Raw genomic sequence first — 22364 nt, forward strand, 5'->3', positions numbered from 1 at the left:
TGTGTGTGTGTGTGAATTCAGATTCAGGTTAACTGCTGTTTTGCCATTTTCTCTGAACTGATGATGAGGCTTTGAACAGTCGTTTGTTCTTGATTTGTTATAGAAGCCTAAAAACAGGCAGGGTTTTCTAATCGCAGCTTACCTGGCCAGAGTAATCTCCAGGCGTGTTTGTGCTCCTCCTATCTCTTGAGTTTGTTCTTAAGTGCTGCTGTTTTTCTTGCTGTCTCTCTGTGTGTGCGTGTGTGCGCTGGGCGGTTGCTAAGCTAGTGACTGCAAGCAGGCCCCAGTACTGCCGAGCTGTAGTCTATGCGTTAAGTAACAACACTATACAGTCGCGTGGCAGGCCTCAGAACTGCCGAGCTGTAGTCTATGCGTTAAGTAACAACACTATACAGTCGCGTGGCAGGCCTCAGAACTGCCGAGCTGTAGTCTATGCGTTAAGTAACAACACTATACAGTCGCGTGGCAGGCCTCAGAACTGCCGAGCTGTAGTCTATGCGTTAAGTAACAACACTATACAGTCACGTGGCAGGCCTCAGAACTGCTCCATGCCATTCTTCTTCTTCTCCTCTGAGAAATGGCTTGTGTTCAGCCCATTTTACTGAATAGTGCATGTTCTACTTAATTAATATGCATAATTAATTACCTGGCAGAAGATATTAGGGCCTATCTCATGGAGATACATGATTAATATCCACTTCCTGAAGTCATTAACCAGTGTGCAGTAGGCGTTTCACTTTATGCTGTGTGTGTTGTGGACTTCACTCAATGTACTTTACTTCCATTTTGTGATCCATTTGTTAATTCTATAGGGTGATTTTAATTTTTAAAATTTTTTTACATTTATTTTTTGTGGGGGTGCACATTACTATTTCTTAAATGTGCTGTGTGTTTCTCCAGAGTACAGCCATTTGAAGGGGGTATGCGTGTAAGGGTTGAATGTTTTGTGTTTTTTCCAGAGTACAGCTGTTTGAGGGGGGATATATGTGTTGAATGTGGTGTGTGTGTTTGTGTGTCTGTTTTTCCAGAGTACAGCCATCTGAGGGGGGATGTAAGTGTTGAATGTGTTGTGTGTTTTTCCAGAGTACAGCCGTTTTGAGTCCAAGATCCACGACTTGAGGGAGCAGATGATGAGTAGTAGCATGAGTTCTGGATCAGGCTCCTTGCGTACCAGTGAGAAGCGTTCCCTCTACGTCAGGTAGCCCACACACACACACACACACACACACACACACACACACACACACACACACACACCAACCACTTAATGATGATTGTGATGGGTTTAAGGGATTTTATGCATTCGAATGACCAAATAGCCTTGTGTGAATGCTGTTTGTTTAACCTTTGTACTTTGACCTAACCGTTTGTCAGCTACACCTACACCTTACATCGGTGAAGTTGAAGCATGTAAAGTCGTCCTGTGGTATGAATCTTTCTAACAGACGTGCGTGCCCCTAGGCCCGACTTGGCGTATTAAAGCGTGTTGTATTCCTGAGACACAAACAGGGCTCAATAGCAGGGAATCGGAGAATTTGAAATCGTGTTTCAAGCTGTAAAATACTGCTTTACCAGTCTTGTTAAACCGGTAGAGGTATGAACATCTGAGACTGGCCTGGTGTCAGTTTTCAGTGTTTTATGTGTATATCTTTGGTATACAGGGCAGTTTGTCATGTTGGTGAGTGAGCTTTGGTGAAATGTCTCCTTTTATAAGTGGTTTTTTTTTTTTTTTTTTGCATTTACTCACCAGTGTTTGTGAACTCCAGGTACAAGGTCGGTTGTTATGGTGTAATGGGTAATAATGCTGCATCTCCCGTGTGAGACTAGTTCTGGGCAGGTGCACCGTGCTGTAGACCCCCAGCGCTACATCCTGCAGTCGGCATTGTTGGCAGCATTTGCACGTAAAGACACAAACAACAAAACAGCACTGCAGAGCACACCCATTCAAAGCTGTAACAGTTAACTTGCTCACCAGTGTGAACTTTGGCCCTAAGCATTTAGGTCATGATTTATGAAACACTAAAATATAGCTATAAATGTTATGACTGGGATAGGACAAGCCTTGCCGCCCTGAACTAGCTGACGTCATTTCAGGCAATCTGTGTATCAACAATAATGTTTCATAATGTGGAAAAAAAAAAATCTGTATGTGTACATGAAAAATGTATTTGTCCATATAGTGTGTGTGTGTGTGTGTGTGTGTGTGTGCGCGTGTGTGTGTTGGTTTTTACCCACCAATCAACATTAAGTCCTGGTGAAATTAATAGGACAAGCTGTGTAAAAAAGATATGCACTTTAGGCTGCATTAGCACATATACTGATGAAAGTATCATTCAAATTTAATATCAGGTGAAATATCACAGTAGAGCTGTTGGCATAAGAATAAGGAAAGAGAATGAGAGAATGATGTCATTCTGGCAGATTCTGGAGGACATAATACCACAAAAATGCACACTACTTTCAGAAGTCTAATGCCAACAATACTTCAATATTTTAGACTCTGCTAATTAATGCATGACGCTTCTTGGGCTGGGCCTGACATTCATTTGTATCTGACTGTTGGTGAATAAGCTGAAAGCTATGCAAGGAATGATATCTTCTGATCAAAATGGTGGGAACACCGCACGCGTGAACCCTCCCAAAACATCGTCAGGTTCCTTACATTGTGTTGGCCACATGCTTAATGCTGCATGCTTTTATTATGAGCTACATGGTTAAATAATTCAAACGTATGGGACTGTTTAGCTATGGATGCAGCATAACATTCTGTGACTGACTTTCTGAAGGCAAGAACATGGCCTAAGGAAGCTTTTGGAGCAGTTAGCAGCAGCTGTTCTGTACCTTCTGACATTGTTCACTGTTCGGAACAGTTGGTATCATCAGAAGCCGCTAGCAAAGCAGTAATTCAGCTACTCCAGAGATATTTAATCTGAATGTGTTTTACTTTTTTGGTTTGCAAAATGTATTAATATAGCTACATGAAGAGTGGTTAATGTGTTGTGTTTTTGTTGTTTAAAACAACAACAACAAAACGTTTAAAACATTTGGGACCCTGACTGGCTTGCATTTCCACTGGATGAGCGCAGACAGACACAGGGCAGGTGTCTTTGCAGTGTGTCAGTGGACTTTGTACAACTGTGTCCATGGAGAGCAGACTGTAGAAGGGCAGTGTAACCAGAGCAGCAGGTTCTTCTTCTGTCTCATGGGTCTTACCTGTCTGACGAGGTAAAAATAAAGGATGCATGACGTGGGAGTCTTTGTTCTATGTGTTCCCTACCACTTAAAATTCACCCAGCATGAGGAAACTAATGTCCATTGTGTGGTTTATTCTGACTCAAATAAAACATTAGCTGTCTTCCCCTTCTCATTAGAAAATTGTGCAAAATGGAATAGTAATAGGTTAATAATAACAGTCGAACAGTAACAGAATGTTCATTTGTTTTGTTTTGCTGCAAATCTTAGGGCTCTGTTTGACTACGACCGGACCAGGGATAGCTGCCTCCCCAGCCAGGGACTGAGCTTTTCCTACGGAGACATCCTGCATGTCATCAACGCGTCCGATGACGAGTGGTGGCAGGCTCGGCTGGTCACGCCCCATGGAGAGAGTGAGCAGATCGGGGTCATTCCCAGCAAGAAAAGGTAACACGGATTACCAGACACCCTGGACTAAATGCACTTCAGCACTGCATGGGCTCAGTGTGCCTTATTAAAGGGGCACTAGCAAATGATTGGCCTTTTGTTTCCAAAGTCCACCGCGTAGCGAGTACAAGTGGGTCATGTTGTACAGGCTGAGTGTTATGTCCATGTAATATGTACCCCTGTATTTATAATATACTTTGTACATAATAAAAAAACAAAAAATAACATCTATTAGAAAACAGTAGCTATAGTAAATAAAATATTTATCATTTTATAAGATATTTCAATGTGTAAATCCAATATAAAGTTAACTCACTTTAGGCACGTTTCACAGACTGTTTTAACCACTTTATTCACTGTATAAAATGCATCGTAATGCATGCAGGCACTGTAGACATGTAGACTGTCTTTGGGTATGAACAGTGCTAAAGTTAGCTGAGAAGGCCCAGGGTTAGATGGGCGGTGGTAGCTCAGTGAGTAAGGTATTTGACTAGTAATCAAGGTTGCCAGTTCAAGGAGTACTGCTGCCAAGTTGCCACTGTTGTGCCCCTGAGCAAGGCCCTTAACCTTCAGACGCTCAAAAAATTGTATTCGGTCCTAATTGTAAGTCGCTTTGGATAAAAGTGTCAGCTAAATATTGTAAATGTAAATATGAAGGGCCTTTTGAGTTAACACTGTGGAACTTTGTGCTTTGTAGGGTGGAAAAGAAGGAGCGAGCCCGGTTAAAAACTGTCAAGTTCCACGCTAGGACAGGCATGATTGAGTCCAACAGGGTGAGTGTGTTGCAGGAGCACGCCCCTTCATCGCCTCTGTCCCCTCTCAATGTCCTCTCCACGCCATGTGAAAGTTGACCCATTTCCTCTAAGGCTCGGAATGCTTCCTTCCCACTGCAGTCAAAAAACAGGAGGCTCTTATTACAGAGGTCTCTCACGTCTCGCTGGGTGTGTGAAGATCTCTGATGCACACGCCCTGAAGTACGGCATTCAAGTACCTGCAGTCACATAGCGGTGCCATCGTCCTACTCTGGCATAGTAAATTCAGCGTTCAGTACATACAGCCCCCCAGTGTCAGGATCGCTGGCAGTTTTCCTTTTTTGACTGAATTCATAGTTTAAGTAACGATGTAATTGGTACTATTTTATTAGAACAAGAGGTTGTGGGTGTTTTTTTTTTTTTGCACTCATTGTCCCTGTTGCATATATTTCCATCTTTTTTTTTTCTTTTTTTTGGTATGGTGATTTTTTTTTTTTCTGTCATGTTTTTTTCTTTCAACCACATTTGAAATCCATTCTGTTGTGTTTGTTTTGTCTCTCATTTCCATTCCCTTCGTCTGGCCATCTCCCAGCAGCTTGTCAAAGTGAAACGCAAAAAAAGCTTCAACCTCTCACGCAAGTTCCCGTTTTACAAGAGCAAGGAGAATATTGTGCAGGACTTGGTGGAGTCTGAACGTGAGTACGAACGTGGAGGGGCTGAGGGCTCTTAACGCTGTAATGCTTCGTCCTTCTCTCCCTGTCACTCACTCCAGGGGCGGCGTGTGGTTGGCTGTTGCTCGACGTCATCCCTTTAAGTCCCTCCTCTAGAGGCCACAGAGCAGACTGCTCTCTGACCTCTGGCTACTCTGTGGGGGACTGCTGGTGTCTGCTGTTCAGTGGTTTAAAGATGCACTAACACTCAAATGCTGTGCTTGACCAAGTCTGATTGATTTGCCTGTAAAACCTGTGGCTTTTAGTGTTCTAACCCCCCCCCCCCCCCTTTTTTTTTTTTGATAGCCCAATCAATGCATTGCATCAGCAATGCACATTAAGAACAGACCCAAACCTTTCAGTGCACAGCCAGTGTGTTAGGCCCTCTTGACCCCAAGCAGCGATGCACCTCTGCTCTCGCCCTCTCACTAACATCTCTTCTCTTCTTCCTGTCCTCTCTCTTCTCCTCTTCTCTTTGGTTTCTGCTCTCACCTGTCGGGACACTCAGGACTTCCCAGGGTTAAGCGATGACTTTTATGGATCAAAGAGCTTGAGTAAGTGTGTGGTTGTACTTGTTGAACAGATATCCCTTGAGCTCAGAACCAGCCGACCCATTCGCAGTGGCTGTGCCACACGCAAATTTCTGTCTGTCGTTTCCTCTCTTTGTGCTTGCTCTCTCTTGCCCCTACTTCCCCCAAAATAAAGCCCAAACAAACAACAACAACAAAAAAACTGTACAGAGCTTTGGCTGCAATTGTGAAGTGCGGTTTTAAACTTTCTCAGTACATGTAGGCAATTGTTGTATCTGGGGGGGGGGGGTGTTGTTTCAATTCATTCATTTGAATTTGTTTTATTTCAATTGTATTGATCCTCCTAAAGCATTACTGCAAATGAAAAAGCAGTTTAGTCTGAAATTTTGTTTTTGGACTTCATATTTATTCCTTTATTGAGAAACTTTGGCCAGGTATTCTGTACTGGAAAATCCTTTACCTTGCCTAGATTCTGTTTTTCCTCCCCCTACTGATGCATCATACCCATACTGTTGGAAGCTGCATCACGGAAGGTAGCTAATAATTTTGGCTAGGCTAGGACACCAAGCGTTCATTACGAAGTAAAACCAAGCTGTGTTTTGACTGAATTACTTGCCACTGGATGGCAATTTGGATTTAATTGCTGTTAAATAATCAGTTTGCACCCATGGAAACTTACACATCAGATGCTTGTGCCAGTTGATTCCTGTAGTTAACAAAACACTGTGTTTACTTTGGCCTGTGCGGCGGCAACAGTATCTGGTGTAGTCAACCCAGGCAAGGTCATAGGAAACTCTAGCCAGGGAGTGGAGGCCACTTGGGACTTTGTAGGAGGAAACACTTAATTTCCTATTACTGCCACCTCCTACCACTTCCCTCTAAGGAAGTAGTGGCTGTGTCTGTGCATAAGGTCTGATTTCCTTTGTTTGCTCTTCCATTTCCTTTTCATAGCATAATGGTGAAACGGTTATTTTGGACTTAAAAATGTTTTGGATTTACAAATGTTCACCCACTCATTTATATGCTTCCCTTCTGCAGAGTGTTTGACATCCAATACCAGTGACAGTGAAAGCAGCTCCAGTAAGTCATTTGACAATTTGTGTTCCACATACATGAGAGCAAGCAAAAAACCCCAATTACCTGGTTTAGCGCTCAAGTGAAGTATTCCTTTAAGTTTCTTTACTTTCTTTTTAACCATACAGAGGGTCAAGAGGATACGATTTTATCATATGAGCCAGTGACCAGACAGGAGAGTGAGTATTCAGTAATGAAACATCCACTGTCATTTCCTTCACAAGTTTCATATTTCTTTTCTAACTGATATTTGTTTTATTTTTTTTTTCTCTGTTTAGTCCATTATACAAGGCCTGTGATCATATTGGGCCCAATGAAGGACAGAATAAATGATGACTTGATCTCAGAATTCCCTCACAAGTTTGGATCCTGTGTTCCACGTAAGTGAAATGTCTTGTGCCCAGTTTTTCATTAAAAGTGTTTTTTTCGTACCAAATATTTTTTGGGATATACTTTGGGAATTTCATGGCGTTATTACCACCCATCCCAGATACAACTCGTCCACGACGAGAGAATGAAATGGATGGGCAGGATTACCACTTTGTAGCCTCAAGAGAGCAGATGGAGAAAGACATCCAGGATAACAAGTTCATTGAAGCAGGCCAGTTCAATGAGAATCTCTACGGGACCAGCATTCTGTCTGTTCGAGCAGTGGCTGAGAGGGTTTGTAACCACTTACACATGCTAATGCAAACGTTCTACATCTTAACAAATCCCATGAATACAGTTTGGCGTAGTTTTTTGCACCTGCTTCCCTTTAGCAGTTATTGCTAGTCCTGATCATGAAGTGATGGATTTCCGTTTCTTTGTGTTGCAGGGAAAACACTGTATCCTGGATGTGTCTGGGAATGCTATAAAACGACTCCAACAAGCACAACTCTATCCGATTTCCATTTTTATAAAGCCAAAATCTATTGAAGCTCTGATGTAAGTTTTAAAATGTTCCATGGCCCATCTTGGGGAATAGTTTATAATTTGACTGTGAGAGACATGTAACATTAAATGTCAAATTATATTCTATCACTCAAGTATGTGCGTGTTCATGTGTTTTACAGGGAAATGAGCAAGAGGCAGACGTATGAACAAGCCAATAAAGTCTTTGATAAGGCAATGAAGCTTGAACAGGAATTTGGAGAATATTTTACAGGTATTTTGTTTTTATTCTGACTGTACTTTGTGCATGCCTAAATCAACACCTCATCTTCTGCATAGCCATTATAAAACAATGGGGATTCTCTAAGCCATTTTGACAGGAATGATGGCCATTTCCTACTATTTAACTAAGCATAACCTGCTTGTTTAATCTCTCTTCACAGCCATAGTCCAGGGTGACTCACTAGAAGAGATCTACAGTAAAATCAAGATGATCATCGAGGAGCAATCGGGCCCTTACATCTGGATCCCATCCTCAGAAAAGCTCTGAGCCTGCAGCCTTCGCTCCTCTGCACGTGTGCAGAGCCCTGCCGTAAACCTGGCCCTGCTCTAACCCAAGTCCACTCCTTCCCTTTTTACTGATATGTTTCATATCAAGTTTTAGTGTCATCATTATGTTACTCTCAAATGAAAAAGAAGTCTTATCACCATTACTGTGACTGTGCACAACCTGCATGAGTTTCTCAGCAAATCCATCCAAGACTGGAAATGCCATTCCAATTGAATTTTTTGTCATGTTAAAACAAAAGGGAAAATGAATTCTCTGTTGGGATGGACTTGGGGGAGGGGAAGAATATCTCAAGACGAGAGTGGGGTCTGGGATTTTTAAGATATTCCTTTGGAACGGAGAGACTGAAAAGCCAGAACCCTATACATGTTTGTTGTTACGTTATAAAGAAATAGAGGAAGATACTGCGCAAAGACCAACAAGGTTTTCTACAAGGACTAAAAACAGATCAAACCTGCTGACGGTACTGTTTATGGTGTTACTGATCACATTTATAGTAATTTAGAGAAGAAACTTAAACTGGTGATCTTCAGTAACTGCAAAGCAGCCATTGGTTGGCTGCTGAAGACAGTTGTTAGTCCGGCAGTTAGTAGAGGCCACTGAAGGCAGAACAAATGGAATGAATATACATTTATATTACTGAAATCACATGTTAAATAAACATCCTATGGAGCGATTTTACAACATATTATTAAATACTACGGTACACATTTTACACTTCACTAGAATTGTCTATTTGGAGGGCTGTTAGAGTTCATTTATTTGTCTTTGGGTTTTTATGTTCTTTCTTGTGGTTTTTAGCTGCTCTATATTAAAGATGAGGGTAGAGGGGTGTAACTGGGCTCTCTGCAAGACACCAAACTGCCTTAGTTAATGAAAATTCATTAGAATTTCAGTCAATTGAGGGGATGCTACAAATTACTTAACTGACCTGTGCTTAAGACTCTACTACTTATTGGAGGCCTATCTTCTGAGTGCAATAGACCTGTGTCTTACCTCTTTGAAATCCATTTCCCCTCATTACTTCTCTTTTGTCTTAAATGACTGATTTCTGAATTACACTTTTGGCAGCCAAGACTCCCCTAAAGTTGTTGAGCAGCAGACTGCCCATTTGCACTTTCTCTGCCTTCCACGACTCTTCTCTTCAGACTGATCGGTAATATGGTACTGTCCTGTAAGCTGCCTGAGGAGGCAGCCTTAAAACGGGTAGAATCAAGACAATAATTGTACTGGATGTCCTTCTCAATATTAAACAGTCGGTAGAGCCTGAAATGGCCTAATGTCCCTAGAACTCAAAAATGCTTTGATTAAATCTGTTGTTTTGTAATTTTTTTTTCTTAAATACTTTTGCTTTTCTTTCATTTCTGGGCTGACGTTACTCTAGTGTGCTGAATTGAGGGTGAGCGTGATGAGCTCAGGAATGCTTGAATATAATCCTAGAGCAGCTGAATAGCAGCAATCACTTTGTGATGGAAAACAGTTCAAGTCAATAGAATTTTCACTCAAAGGGAATGAAATTATATTCCACTGGGCACCCAGACAAACTAACATACTTAAGAATTGGCAGGATTTCCTCTGCCTTTTATTTGACATACCTTGTGAGCACCGTACGCGTGGTGGCCCGCCTGTGCACGCTCTGACTCAGCAGAAGAGGTATGGCCTACCTGCAGTGCGGAACTTCACTACTGCTGATGCAGATAAAGAGTCTGTGCTGACTCACTGATACAGGACTACTGGGGTCCTCCACCACCACCCTGCCCCCAAGACCCCCCCCCCCCCCTTCCTGCTTTGAAGAGGACGAAAACCCAGAGCAGTATTTTCTTCTGTGCCCACAGGAAGTGATGAAATTACTGTTCCCTCTCCACCCCAGCTCCTGTAAACTGCAGGCATTTATTCAGCAGGTGTTCCCACGTGCCAGGCACCTTCACTAAACCAGCTGTCATACCTGTGTCAAAACCAGAGTTCAGGGAATACTCGAAGGGAACAGAGCCATTTATAAACTGCTTACAGACTGTTTCAAAGGGTGTGATGGCTGTAAAATGTAAATAAAACCCTCACTTGTGCTTCATGCATGTGTGAAACAAATGGGACAAATGTTTTATAGATCACAAATGTCAGGTAAGTAAATTTTGAATTATTCTGAGATTTATTTCCATACAAATGTGCCGTAATGTGGGTATTTCTCTATAGACAAAGATCTTCAGCTGCCTATCAGAACACATTTTCTAGTCAGTTGGGAATTGATTTCCCTAAACTCTAGGGCCTGTCTACTTGTGATATCTTGTGGAATTTGTCTGAGTGTATAGATTATAAAATTGTAAAACGTAATACTGTGTGTGCAATATGTGTGTGTGTGTTTTTGTGATTATATATATATATATATATATATATATATATATATATATATATATATATATATATATATATATAAAATCACACATATAAACACAAATATATATACACACACACACACACACACACACACACACATATATATATCATATATACATATATGAAAATCAAGACAGCCACCTATAGGGAGATACTAAAGTAAACCAGGAGCATAACTCATTACTCATCTCTGGTGTTGAGTTTAAAAAAAAGACGAAAAAAAACTACAGCTGACTGTTAATGTGTCTGGTGTCAGTCAGCCATATCAGTAAAGCCCAAAGAATTTTCATTCAGTTCTCTTTCTACTGAGATTGCTGAATCTTCCACTGGTTCTGAATGGCTCTGTGTGTATTGATGAGGGTCTCAGTCTTTGCTCCAGAAAAGTGATGAAATAAATTTGGATAAAGGTGGGGCTCAAGGATCAAGGGTTATCTTTTTGGTTGATTAATTGTTTATGTGAAAGCACACTTGCAGTAAGTGCGTGCAAATGTGAACCCTTTGTACAGTAGTGTCCTCCCTGTGACTACTGTGGTGGAACCTATCAGGACACAAGGAAATCAAATATTATCTTGGTCAGAAGGGAACACAGTCCTGGATTTTTTCCCCATTTTTTTCTTTTCTGTTTTTGCTTTTTTTTTTTTTTTTTCTTTTGGACTGGACAAGAGTTTATTTGTTTGGAAATAATAAAATCTGTGGTTCTGTTAAGAGTTGAATGTGGGTTTCTTCGTTTGTCATCAACTAAGGCGGAAGAACACCGGACACTCAAACTGCGTGTGTGTGTGTGTGTGTGTGTGTGTGTGTGTGTGTGTGTGTGTGTGAGAATATTTTTCCCCCCCCTCAGTAACAAATGCAATTCCCCTAACAAATCCTCATATTTTATGAACAAAATTCTGTGATCAGCAGTCACTCTTCCATTATGAGGTTCATCTTGGCTTTGTCTAACCTGTCCAACACCTCACTGTACAGACCAGACATCTGAAAAGATCATATATTTCACAATTAATTTTTCTGCAGTGCACAGAAATGCTGTCCGTTCTCAGTGCTCTGACATGAACTTGGTCATTTTCTAATTTTTCCATTTTCACAAATTTTAAAGCTCTTCCCTCGAAGCCTGAATGGAGTGAAACTAAAAGCAACTACATTAAGCTAGTCTACCAACAAGCCGGAGGGCTGTGCTCCAATAAACCCACCCAAGGTACAGACAGACCTGAGTGCCGTACATCTGTCTGTACAAACAGAGTAGCTTGTACACCGTCTACCCCTGGAAAGAGATGTGTGGAATATAAGACAGATTTTGCTTACAGCTGTGGACTGCTGCATCGGCCCCTCCCTCCCTACACCCTACGCACTTTTCTATGACCTACAACTATACCTGGGTCTGATAGCGATTATATCAGTCCAATAGCAACTACGCCTGGTTCTTATAATGATTATACTTGGGTCTGACAGTGATTATACCTGGGTCTGATAGTGATTATACCTGAGTCTGACAGCAATTAGATCTTAGTCTGATAGCAATTATACCTGAGTCTGATAGCGGTTATACCTGGGACTGATAGCTCTCCTGTAGGGAGCCCAGGTAACGCAGGAAGCTCATCCCCAGGCTGCACCACTTCTCCGCCTCAGAATACTGGCCCAGGCTGTAGAGAAGGATACCTGTGTTCCATGCTCTGGTCAACAGCCACAGGATCTCCAGCTTGGGAAAGTCCTCGACCTGGAGGGAAAGAGAGAAAAACTATAAAGTAAGGTTTTAATCAAAGAACTGATCTATCCACAGTTGAAATCTAAAGCTACAGAGTTGTTTCTAGAAAATGATCTTGTTTCAGGACACCTCCATTTTTAAATATTTGCTCCGAGTTATTACAAGCATACCACAACCAGTTTGATCACTTGCAAGGTCTTGATTACAAAGAGCATACATGTACACACCTCATTTATTTACTTTTAGAGCAATTTTGAAAAAGTAAAAAATAAGTAACCAAATACGGCAGTGCTCAACCCAATCCTTAATTCCCACCATGGTTATACCCCATGCTTCCTGTCCACACACCTGAATAAAACTATTAAACTGGTACAGGTGTACTGGGAGCAAAAATAACCATCTGGTGGATCCCACAGACTGGGCTGAGAAGCACAGATATATTCCACCACTGAGGTTATTGTCTTTGTTCATAATAATGCCACCATTACATTTTCCTTATAATTTTTCCATAAGACAAGGTCTATATAGAAGATTTTCAATTTAACATGCAAATTGGCAGGTAGAGTTTGGTGAATGGAGCATCTGCTAACTGAAGTGTAGCTAAAAGCCCATTGGCAGTAACAGAAGATCCTTTCAGAGATGGGGATAATTGCTGGGCTGAGTCACAGTAGGTCATGTGTGACAGCTGCTGAGTCACGCTAGCCAGCCAACTCACTGCAGCAGCTATGATGGACAGGGCCTCCTCATAGTAACCCCACACTTCCTCCAACATGCGGGACTCTACTTCACATACACCGCTAGGCAGAGACAGCTGGATCAAACTGTGTACACAGTCACTGTTGAGAACACACACACGCAAACACATACACACAGAACAAATATTAAAGTTCCAAAAGATTTTTAACTTTTATCATTTCTATGATAATGTCTGGAAACAAGCTATACATATATGGAATGACTAAGTGTTAGTCTTACATGCAGCGTGACAAATCTGCCTGTGGGCTTTGCTTGTGTAGCGCGAGAGCGATTCTCAAAGCTTTCTTACACAGCACCGGGAAGTGGGCTGGGGGCTCCATTGCTAAAGCTGCACACACACATTGGAGAGCCAATTTCTCATAACTCCCATCACTTATCACATCACAATATAAACATTATACATCTTTAATTTCACATTGTTAAACATATGAATATGTAAAACAGCTGTATGTATACTGAAATTACCAGTTACTTTAATCAGTAAATATCTAAATCTAACCTGCCATTGTCTCCAGCACTTTGGTGTCAATGTCATGAAGCTCCAGGACTGACTCAAGCACACACTCAAGCTTAGGGTCGTTTAACTTGGCACGAGCCTCAAACTCATACAAAAGTAACAAGGTATCAGTTGGGTCTTTGGAATAATCACCTATAGAAAAAATAAGAAATAATTTATTTTGAGGCATTTATGATATTTGGGCTTATACTTATACATTCATATTCCATGAACTGCAGTAATATTCAATATCAGGTAATATGCATAACCTATATGTTCACCTTCACAAATATTACAAGAAGTAACAATATACAGTACCTGAGGCTTTTAAAGCCCTCCATATCTCCCAGCAGATCTGAATGTGTTCCAAAGCCTGTGTTAAGATCTCAGTCTGAAATACACAGCGGATTTAGGTGATTTAGCTAATATACTGCACCCTCTTCTGGACAATTCGTGTAACTGCAACAAGTGCAAAAAACGTACTATGGTTCAAAATCACACTAATGTGTTTTAGTTTCTATATTGGTTGTTAAAACAAAATAAAAGGATTTCTGATATTTCAGTGGATATAAAAAGGTTAAAGGTATCCAACTTTGTTATTCTCTAGTTTACCTACCTGTTGCTCAGACTGAAGAGCCTTTCTGCATATGTCTAAACAGGCTGCAGCAGACATCAGCAGACATGTCTTCTGCCCCATCAACACGCCTTTGTCTGGGACACACAGCAATGACAGCTGGCCCCCAAAAGGCAGACAGAAAAATGAGCATTCTTTTACAGCTCAGGTAGGTTATGTTATTAAAACAAGCATCTGATCCAGAACTGATAAAAGTACATGATCATTTTTTCAAAGGAGAAGGTGCTTGATGTATGCTATGTGAACTGACCTGATAGGACAGGACAAAGAAATCTCTCATCCTAACTGTGTTGCCCTGGCACTGTAGGGCTGTGTTCCAGGCTGTCACATTAACAGAAATGTGCAAGACAAGATAATAAGTGCATGGACCACACAGTAATCTTGGATGTCAGACAGGTGCATGTGATGGGCTGTGAGGGGGAAAAAGAGCTCACCTATCCGTCTGAACCAGCTGGCCTCCTTAGAGCACTGAGCAAGCCCTTGGCCTGGCACTTGGTTCAACTGGGGTAGATTCTGTAGGGCTGTAACATAGACAAAACAGATATTATACACACACACACACACACACAGTTGCACGTGCTGGCACACACTTACACATATTGTGTAACTAACAGTTACGTGAACAGTTGAAACCACACCTACCCATCTTTAAATAGGACAAGAGCAGATCTAAATTGGCATCCCTTTGACATTGGAAAGAAAGAATGTATAAAGACAATGGCAAAGTCGATATAAATATGCACACTAATTGTTCACGATTAAAAGATATCTGTAATAAGGACTATCTATTAAAGAATACAGTAGTGATCCACTAACCAGTTTTCTTCATTGTTGTTCTCCATTACTGAAAGCACAAGTCGAACTAAACACCTGAAAAAAGGTGGTTTGAGCTTGGATTTCAGAACACACGGCAATAAATTCTTAGGAACATTCTCTCTCTGCCAGTGCAATACATTGTGTTTCACACTTTAATGGTATAACACAGAAAAAATGTGTCAAGATAAGAAATACAAGACTTTAAAGGTTCAAGGAAATTTACACGTATGTGTGCTGACCTGAGGGCAGTAAGTACTTGCGTTACATCTTGTGAGTGTTCACACAGATTCTCTAGGGCCTTCACAGCTAGTTCCTGATGCTCATTCTGTAGGAGTCAAAGTTTCTTGAGCATACTGGAATAGAGCCATTTTTACCCAACTGCTTACTGCTAACTAATATGTGGGCTGAATAATATTAGTATTACAATATTATTATAATAGTATTATAGATATATTATAATAGTATTATAGATAACAAGCATCAATGTTGTCAGTAAACTATAATGATAGGGGAAATTAAATGAAAGAATAAATTTTACTACTACTTTTTATACCTACTTTAGAGCTGTACCTAACAGGTTGCCATATATTACCAATCAGTTGTAAGTAATTCAACGTTACTGGTACCACTATTGTACTCTGCAGTCATATGACTATACCAGAGTCCACAAATACTTAATGAGCATTCATTTATACACAGACAAATGTTTTTCATAATTAAGGCCACAAGAAACAAGACAAGTTACCATCAGCCAATTAATATACTGACCAAAAAAGGACTGGTAGCCTACAAGCACAACTACGGAGAAGGTGTAGCTAAATAAATGGGAGACTTTATTGTAGATGCTGTGTTCTCACTGACCTCCAGGGCAATCTGAGCAGCTAGGTTGAGAATGTTTGCAGCTGCAGTCTCAGTTACGAGAAGTCTGTCTTCACTGGTGACAGGTGCCTGGGCCAGTACACCAATCTGCCTCATAGCATCGGCAGCTGAGGGGTGTAAAGCTCAACTCCGCCATTAGGATCAACTTGTATGGACAGTTCAAAGATTAGTTTCTTTCATGAAAAAGAGCAACGGTTATGCATCAAATTCAAATATGTTACGTTGTACAAAGGTTACTGACCCTTCTCTATATTGTTTTCCAAAACAGCAATCTTGTAGATACTAAACTGGGTAAAGATGCTGTCTGGATCACACTTGGCTGCCTCTGAAATAGCTTCCTTGGCCTAAAATAAAGACTATAATTATTATAGTGAAATTTGGGTTTACATATATCTGTGTGCTCATGCATGTTGAGTGATATCAGTTTATGGTGAATTTACCATACAGCAGAATGATACCTTGTCTAATTTCTGCAGATGGAGAAAACAGGAAGCTCTGTTCCTTTGCAGTTTGGCCAGGTTTTGATCAAGCTTACCTGCCTTGTAAAAACTCAATGAGTAATTGTACCACTGCAAAGCCTCAGAGTAGTTTTTGGCCTGGGTAAGAAAAATGTCAATTGCACATTTATATTAATTACAATAACAACAACAACAACAACAACAACAACAACACCACTACTACTACTACTACTACTACTACTACTACTACTACTACTACTACTACTAATAAATAGCTTCAGGTACTAATTGTGACATTTAAAGGAAAATGGGCACAATTACTAATACCTCAAAGTGTTTTGAAGCCTTATCCCACAGTAGTAGATGGAAGGAGGTGAGAGTCTGTGGCGATAACTGTGTTCCTGTGTAATGTCCTGAACAGCAATCAGACCATGGCATTCAACTGACTGCTCAACATTTCAGTCTAACCAGAGTCAGACAACTTCATCAACCTTTGTACCACAAAGTACATTGGATATTTGCATCCCAATGCATTATTGTTTCAGGCCCGTTTAACTTAGGTTAGCAAGGTGACTAGATCCCAGGACTGTTTATTCATTGGCAGTACCTGTGATTACATCCTCGATTTTCTGCTTGCCCAGAAGCTCTTTGCCTCTCTGCAACAACAGCTTGATATGCAACAGGAGTACAGCTCCCAGCTCAGGAGAAGATTCAAACTGCTGACACACCTTCTTCAGAAAGTCAAACGCCACTGCTTCTCTGAGAACACATGAACACCTCTCTAGTGTGAGAATAGCACATGCACCTGAAGACAATGCTTAACAGAACATTTACCACTACAAGAGTTGTTACCTATCTTCTGCCATCAGCAGTTTTGCTGTGCTAAGACACACATCCAGAGGAACCTCAGAATCAAGTAGTTCTGTTAGCCCTATCAAGGAGAGCAGGTGAGTTAAAATGATAAGGAACAACTCGAGTGAACCTCTCTGAATTTGAGCAAAGCCACACACCCTTATTTGCTTAATGCTTATTCAGAATGATCTGACTCACCAGATTTGACAACTTCATCTGGTTTTCCGGTCTTCAGCACAATGCGAATCTTCAGATAAAAGCCTGCTGGGTATGGGTGTTCCTGTCAAAAAATATAACTTAACGTGATGTAACCAAAGGTTAAAAATAAAAACTAATTTAACAAAAGGTATTTTAAAACATACCAGCTCTAAATTAGTACTTATTATACCTTATTGGCCAGGCTAACCACATGAAGAGCTTTATCGTGGTATTTCTGAGAGTCGAATTCCATATAAACAGTAGCAAGAAGTCTCAAGACTTTGGCCTGAAAAAAGAATATTAAAAAAACCCATACAATTAACATTCCAAAAGGCCTGGCAGAAATGCCAACCTAACAGGCCACAAAAGTGCTTACTTGCATTTCCTGACCAGGAGAGTACTTCGCATTCATCTTCCCTATATCATAGCTCTGACTGGAAATCACAGTTAAATAGTAGATTGGCCATCATGTTTAATTAGTATATGTTATGTAATGGGCTATTTTCACTAGCAATATCACAACATATATTATCTGTATACATTTACCTGAGCCAAAATGAACTTTCTTCATGCTTCTTTCTATTATATGTATCCACCCCAAAGTTATAGCAAATGAGGGACAGGTAGCCAGTCTAAAAGACATTTTTCCAAAATATTACAAATGACAAAAATAACGGTTTTAACGGTATTGCAAGGAGTTGTTTACGGCAACACACCTCCTTGGGTAGCCTCAGAAGCATTTCTTTACATCGCTGCATACAGGACACTGCCACCTGGTGGCTATCTTGAGCAACTGCCTGCAAAGGCAACACACCACCTTTCTTTCAAACGCGTCCTGTTTATTCCAACAACTTATTCATTAGTATCTTTTTCCCCTTGGACAATTTCACTCATTTCATACCCCTTAATATATATTTTTTTCCAATGCCCTTTATAGAGTTTCCTATGCAGCTATCATGTACAATCTATTTTTGCTCACTGATTCAGCTTGATAAGAAAGAACCCGTAGCAAATCTTTCTCTACATCTCCTTTGGGTGTGTTGATATCAGCAACACCATCTCGGTGGGATGTCAGTCTGGAGTAAAGAGTCTCCAGGCTCTGTGAAATCGCACAAAGCGTTCACTATTACTGCATCAGAAATAATAACATATTTAGGTCAGCAATATGCTATTTAAACACAACATTATCACCACATAAGCACAGCAACAGAGAAAGTTCTAGTAAACTAAAAAGGAAAAAGGCCAGACACTGATTAACATTTGCTTAATTTCTAGGTGTACACTTCATTTATATGTAAACCATTTTCTGAACATTCCCCCTCTGTAATTATATGTAATTTCACACTGACATTGACAGCAAGACTCAGAAAATCATCAGCAAGCTTGGGATTTTTGCAGTCCAGCCAGGTTCTCCCTGTCTTGCTGGCCATCTGTAAGTCACAAAAGATGTTAAGATACCTGAATATAATAGCATTATTGCAATCCAAAACAAAATATAAAATTTGCTTTATTTAGAATGAAAAGAAGAATTTAGAAAAAAGGAAAAGGAGCACACAAAAAAAGAAGTGCAGTGAGAGGACAAACAAACCAAAATCTGCTTGCGAATGGCATTTTCTGATGGGTTCTCAGTTTCACATAAATACAGGAGTCTGCAGGCCACATGACGTACTGAAACACATGAGAAATAACACAGCTGAGTGTACAGCCTATGGAAACATATGACACTAAGCACGGATCTGTATGGTAAGGACATAATAAATTTCTGTGCATGCTTTGTCGGAGCACAGATAAGCATCAATACTAAAGAGCTTAGGTATGACTGTATGTAAACCTTTGGCTTTTTGTTGTTCATTGATGGATGAACCAACATTTTTGGTCACAGCCCAGTTCCATAACTGAATAGCATTTTCTTCAACCTACAAATGCAAAACAGAAAAGAAGTATGTTTTAATTTTCTTTTTTAAAAGTTTGTCCTTTTTTGTTGCTTTTTTGTGTTTTTCATGTTTGCTTGGTTTAAATAATTGAAAAACACAAATAATTAAAAGTATATAATATATATTTTATTACATTATATTGACATATATAACCACATAAAGTAATATAAAGTATACACAAAGCCATAAAGATAGCTAAAATTGACCAACAAATTTCAACTGCAATCCAGGGTTAGAGCTTCAAACTTGAGAGCAAAAAGCACGACTCATTCTACATCAAATTATGGGAAGTATTTGTAGACTTAGCCTATAATGGTCAGAAATAATTAAACATTAAATAAGGAACAGCTTTAGTGCCTGTTGGTACTTACTGTGCAGTAAATATTATAGTCATAACACAATTCTTTTAGCTCTGTACTCTGGCATACTGCATTTAAAATCAAATACTATCCAATAAATTAATGTAGTTGTGGAATGTAGGCTACAATTCAAAGGATATTTCTTTTGTTTATGCTAGTCTTTGAGACATCTATACATATGTCCAATAGGTTGTTCTTGATCTGTTTGATGGCTGAAAAGGGATTTTTGTTCATGACAGAAAGTATTCAGTCAGCTGTAGTTGCAAATGCCAGTCAGAATCAACTCTGGACTGTTTAGTAGCTTTTAGCAATACACCAATAATGTAAAGCTGCACAGCTAAGCAAGCGAGTAGCTATTTATCAAATTACGTTTAGTTCCCTAAAATGAACACTGTATGTAGAATGTGTAACAAGGGATGTAACTCCTGCCCTCTTCAACTGATATTGGCATTAATATTCACTGTTTCATTTCATATCTACTGTGTACTGCACAACCAAAATACTTATAGACTGCATTTCTTCAAGAGATTAGGTCCCCAATGTGGTCTGTCCTTGTCACAGATATCTTTATTGCATTAATTCTGGCTCTGAATACACAGGGTCATGTTTTGCAAAAGGCAACGTGGGCACCTGTGAATCCTGTATTTTAGTGGGATGCTCAAGGGATAGGACTTCAGCGAACAGCTTCTCAATTACTTCATTCAAATTTTCATTACGTTGTCTCTGCAGGAGTTTCTCCGTGAGAGCTACAGGAGAAACACACAACATAAATACGGTACGCATGTAGGTAGAAACGGGGAAAAAAAAAAAATCAACATTTATGTAATCTGAAAAGAAGTGTATGTCGTAATTTATATACAGCCGTTATTTCGTACTTCTTTTTGCTTTCATTGGAAGAAGCAATACGTGTGGAGAAGACCACAGTAGTAATGACGGCCTGTGCATATTCGGGAGTTCTATCAAGTAATGTAGCGTTAGCTAACTAGGTTAACAGTAACGAATGAACTTGTTCTCTGTGTATGTTTTGTGTCTTTTATCTTTTTTAGTGTTCAGCATTTTGTAGCCGCGTTTTAGAAAAGTGCTGGTTAGCAATGTAAAGAAATAATAATAATTGACTGACATATGACTGTATAAAGACCTCTATATTTAAGGCAGCTAGCTAGTTATTTGCTGTAACAATCGGTAGCGTTGGGTGTAAAACAGTAACTTAGCCATATATCAGTTAATTAGATTAATTAATTAGATTAATTTAGATAGCTAGACAGCCAGCGCTACGGAGCCCGAGCCTAGAGAGATGACTGACTAGCGACTTAGTTATCTTAACGGTCCTCTGTCACCTCAGTTCTTACCTTGGACGTTAATGACAAACAGATCCATGTTTGCATCACGTCAGTTTATTTAAAGATAATCTAAACTGTGTATAGTTTAAGTGTAAACTGACAACTGAGTATTCACACACGAACTCGTAAAGAACAATGTTTCATGACAATTTCACAAAACTTCCTATTAAACTAGCTAGCTAGCTAACGGACGTGTCTCGCGAATCAGTTTTTGCACGAGGCTTTAAACGCTGGAGAGGCGCGATTTTTAAAGATGACAGAAGTGAGGAATACGGTTAGAGTAAGCAATTAACGCTATATTATTATATTATATATTATTATTCTATTCTATTATTATTATACTATTGTATTATATTATTATATTAACTACAGAAGTGAGGAATACGGTTAGAGTAAGCAATTAACGCTATATTATTATATATTATTATTCTATTCTATTATTATTATACTATTGTATTATATTATTATATTAACTACAGAAGTGAGGAATACGGTTAGAGTAAGCAATTAACGCTATATTATTATATTATATATTATTATTCTATTCTATTATTATACTATTGTATTATATTATATTAACTACAGAAGTGAGGAATACGGTTAGAGTAAGCAATTAACGCTATATTATTATATTATATATTATTATTCTATTCTATTATTATTATACTATTGTATTATATTATTATATTAACTACAGAAGTGAGGAATACGGTTAGAGTAAGCAATTAACGCTATATTATTATATTATTATTATTGTATTCTATTCTATTATAGTAACTACAGAAGTGAGGCAAATATATTACTGAGTTAACGCTCCACAACGGCCGTCAGATACAAACTAGTTAGCTAGCTATCTTAGCTATAATGCCTCAGCGTCACACGTAAACATTATTTTCATAAATTGGGTAAAACCCGATATCATAAAAGCTATAACCTAGCTATATGACTAGAATCTGGCTATATGACTAGAATCTAGCTAAATGGATGTAACCTAGCTATATGGCTAATCTTGCTACCAATATGCGTGTTGGCGATTTGTGGGGTACTGCACACGTGTTATTTAGTTAGGTAACGCTAACGTGAACATGGCACAAGCGGTACCCGTCAGTCTCTAACGTCATTTTGAGCCACAGTGTGGATACAATTTATTTAACAGAATTAATAAAAATATATCAAGATATCTCATTTATGTGTGTCAAAGCATTCCGCTTTTAGGCAGGCATTTCAATTTAGTAAGAGCCTTCAAAATAAAAGTCACAATATCGGCGGAATCGACTCTAGAAAACGCTAGAAAATGTGAGAGCAGTTTAATCACGTGTATAGGCAAAGATAACTTATTTTAATGGTAACATCAGCATCTGACTAAATGAATATGAGGAAGAAAAGCACATGGATTACGTGCA

At 39.5% G+C, this 22364-nt stretch overlaps 2 protein-coding genes across 8 annotated transcripts in view; one reads left to right on the forward strand and one right to left on the reverse strand.

The window, feature by feature from the left end:
* Window positions 1–9488, forward strand: part of LOC113582656 (discs, large homolog 3 (Drosophila)) — a 54160-nt gene extending 44672 nt beyond the window's left edge. For 3 of the 7 annotated variants that reach the window (XM_027018561.2, XM_027018556.2, XM_027018558.2), the window contains 11 exons: window positions 1084–1198; window positions 3463–3639; window positions 4337–4412; window positions 4984–5086; window positions 6670–6711; window positions 6834–6884; window positions 6984–7085; window positions 7196–7368; window positions 7523–7632; window positions 7761–7852; window positions 8022–9488. In XM_027018561.2, the coding sequence (XP_026874362.2) occupies window positions 1084–1198; window positions 3463–3639; window positions 4337–4412; window positions 4984–5086; window positions 6670–6711; window positions 6834–6884; window positions 6984–7085; window positions 7196–7368; window positions 7523–7632; window positions 7761–7852; window positions 8022–8128 (1148 nt within the window). In that variant the 3' untranslated portion in view covers window positions 8129–9488. Of the gene's footprint in view, window positions 1–1083; window positions 1199–3462; window positions 3640–4336; window positions 4413–4983; window positions 5087–5609; window positions 5656–6669; window positions 6712–6833; window positions 6885–6983; window positions 7086–7195; window positions 7369–7522; window positions 7633–7760; window positions 7853–8021 lie in introns of all 7 variants that reach the window. The other 4 variants (XM_027018557.2, XM_027018562.2, XM_027018559.2 and 1 more) reach the window with 2 other exon arrangements.
* A 1952-nt stretch (window positions 9489–11440) lies between these two features.
* On the reverse strand, window positions 11441–21053 carry tex11 (testis expressed 11). Its single transcript, XM_027018536.2, has 29 exons — window positions 20971–21053; window positions 20252–20367; window positions 19160–19244; window positions 18917–18996; window positions 18678–18758; window positions 18308–18427; window positions 18045–18125; window positions 17875–17960; window positions 17705–17762; window positions 17519–17614; window positions 17329–17410; window positions 17131–17209; window positions 16886–17037; window positions 16606–16691; window positions 16279–16416; window positions 16062–16164; window positions 15803–15927; window positions 15181–15266; window positions 14942–14995; window positions 14768–14808; window positions 14560–14646; window positions 14376–14446; window positions 14108–14224; window positions 13810–13882; window positions 13495–13644; window positions 13215–13323; window positions 12955–13075; window positions 12084–12251; window positions 11441–11512 (listed from the first exon to the last, which is right to left on the reverse strand). The coding sequence occupies exons 1-29, from the start codon at window positions 20996–20998 to the stop codon at window positions 11441–11443; spliced, it is 2745 nt and encodes a 914-aa protein (XP_026874337.2). The 5' UTR covers window positions 20999–21053.
* Between the last annotated feature and the right edge of the window lie 1311 nt (window positions 21054–22364).

This window comes from Electrophorus electricus, chromosome 12 (assembly GCF_013358815.1).
Source record: "Electrophorus electricus isolate fEleEle1 chromosome 12, fEleEle1.pri, whole genome shotgun sequence".
Classification (NCBI taxonomy): Eukaryota; Metazoa; Chordata; class Actinopteri; order Gymnotiformes; family Gymnotidae; genus Electrophorus; species Electrophorus electricus.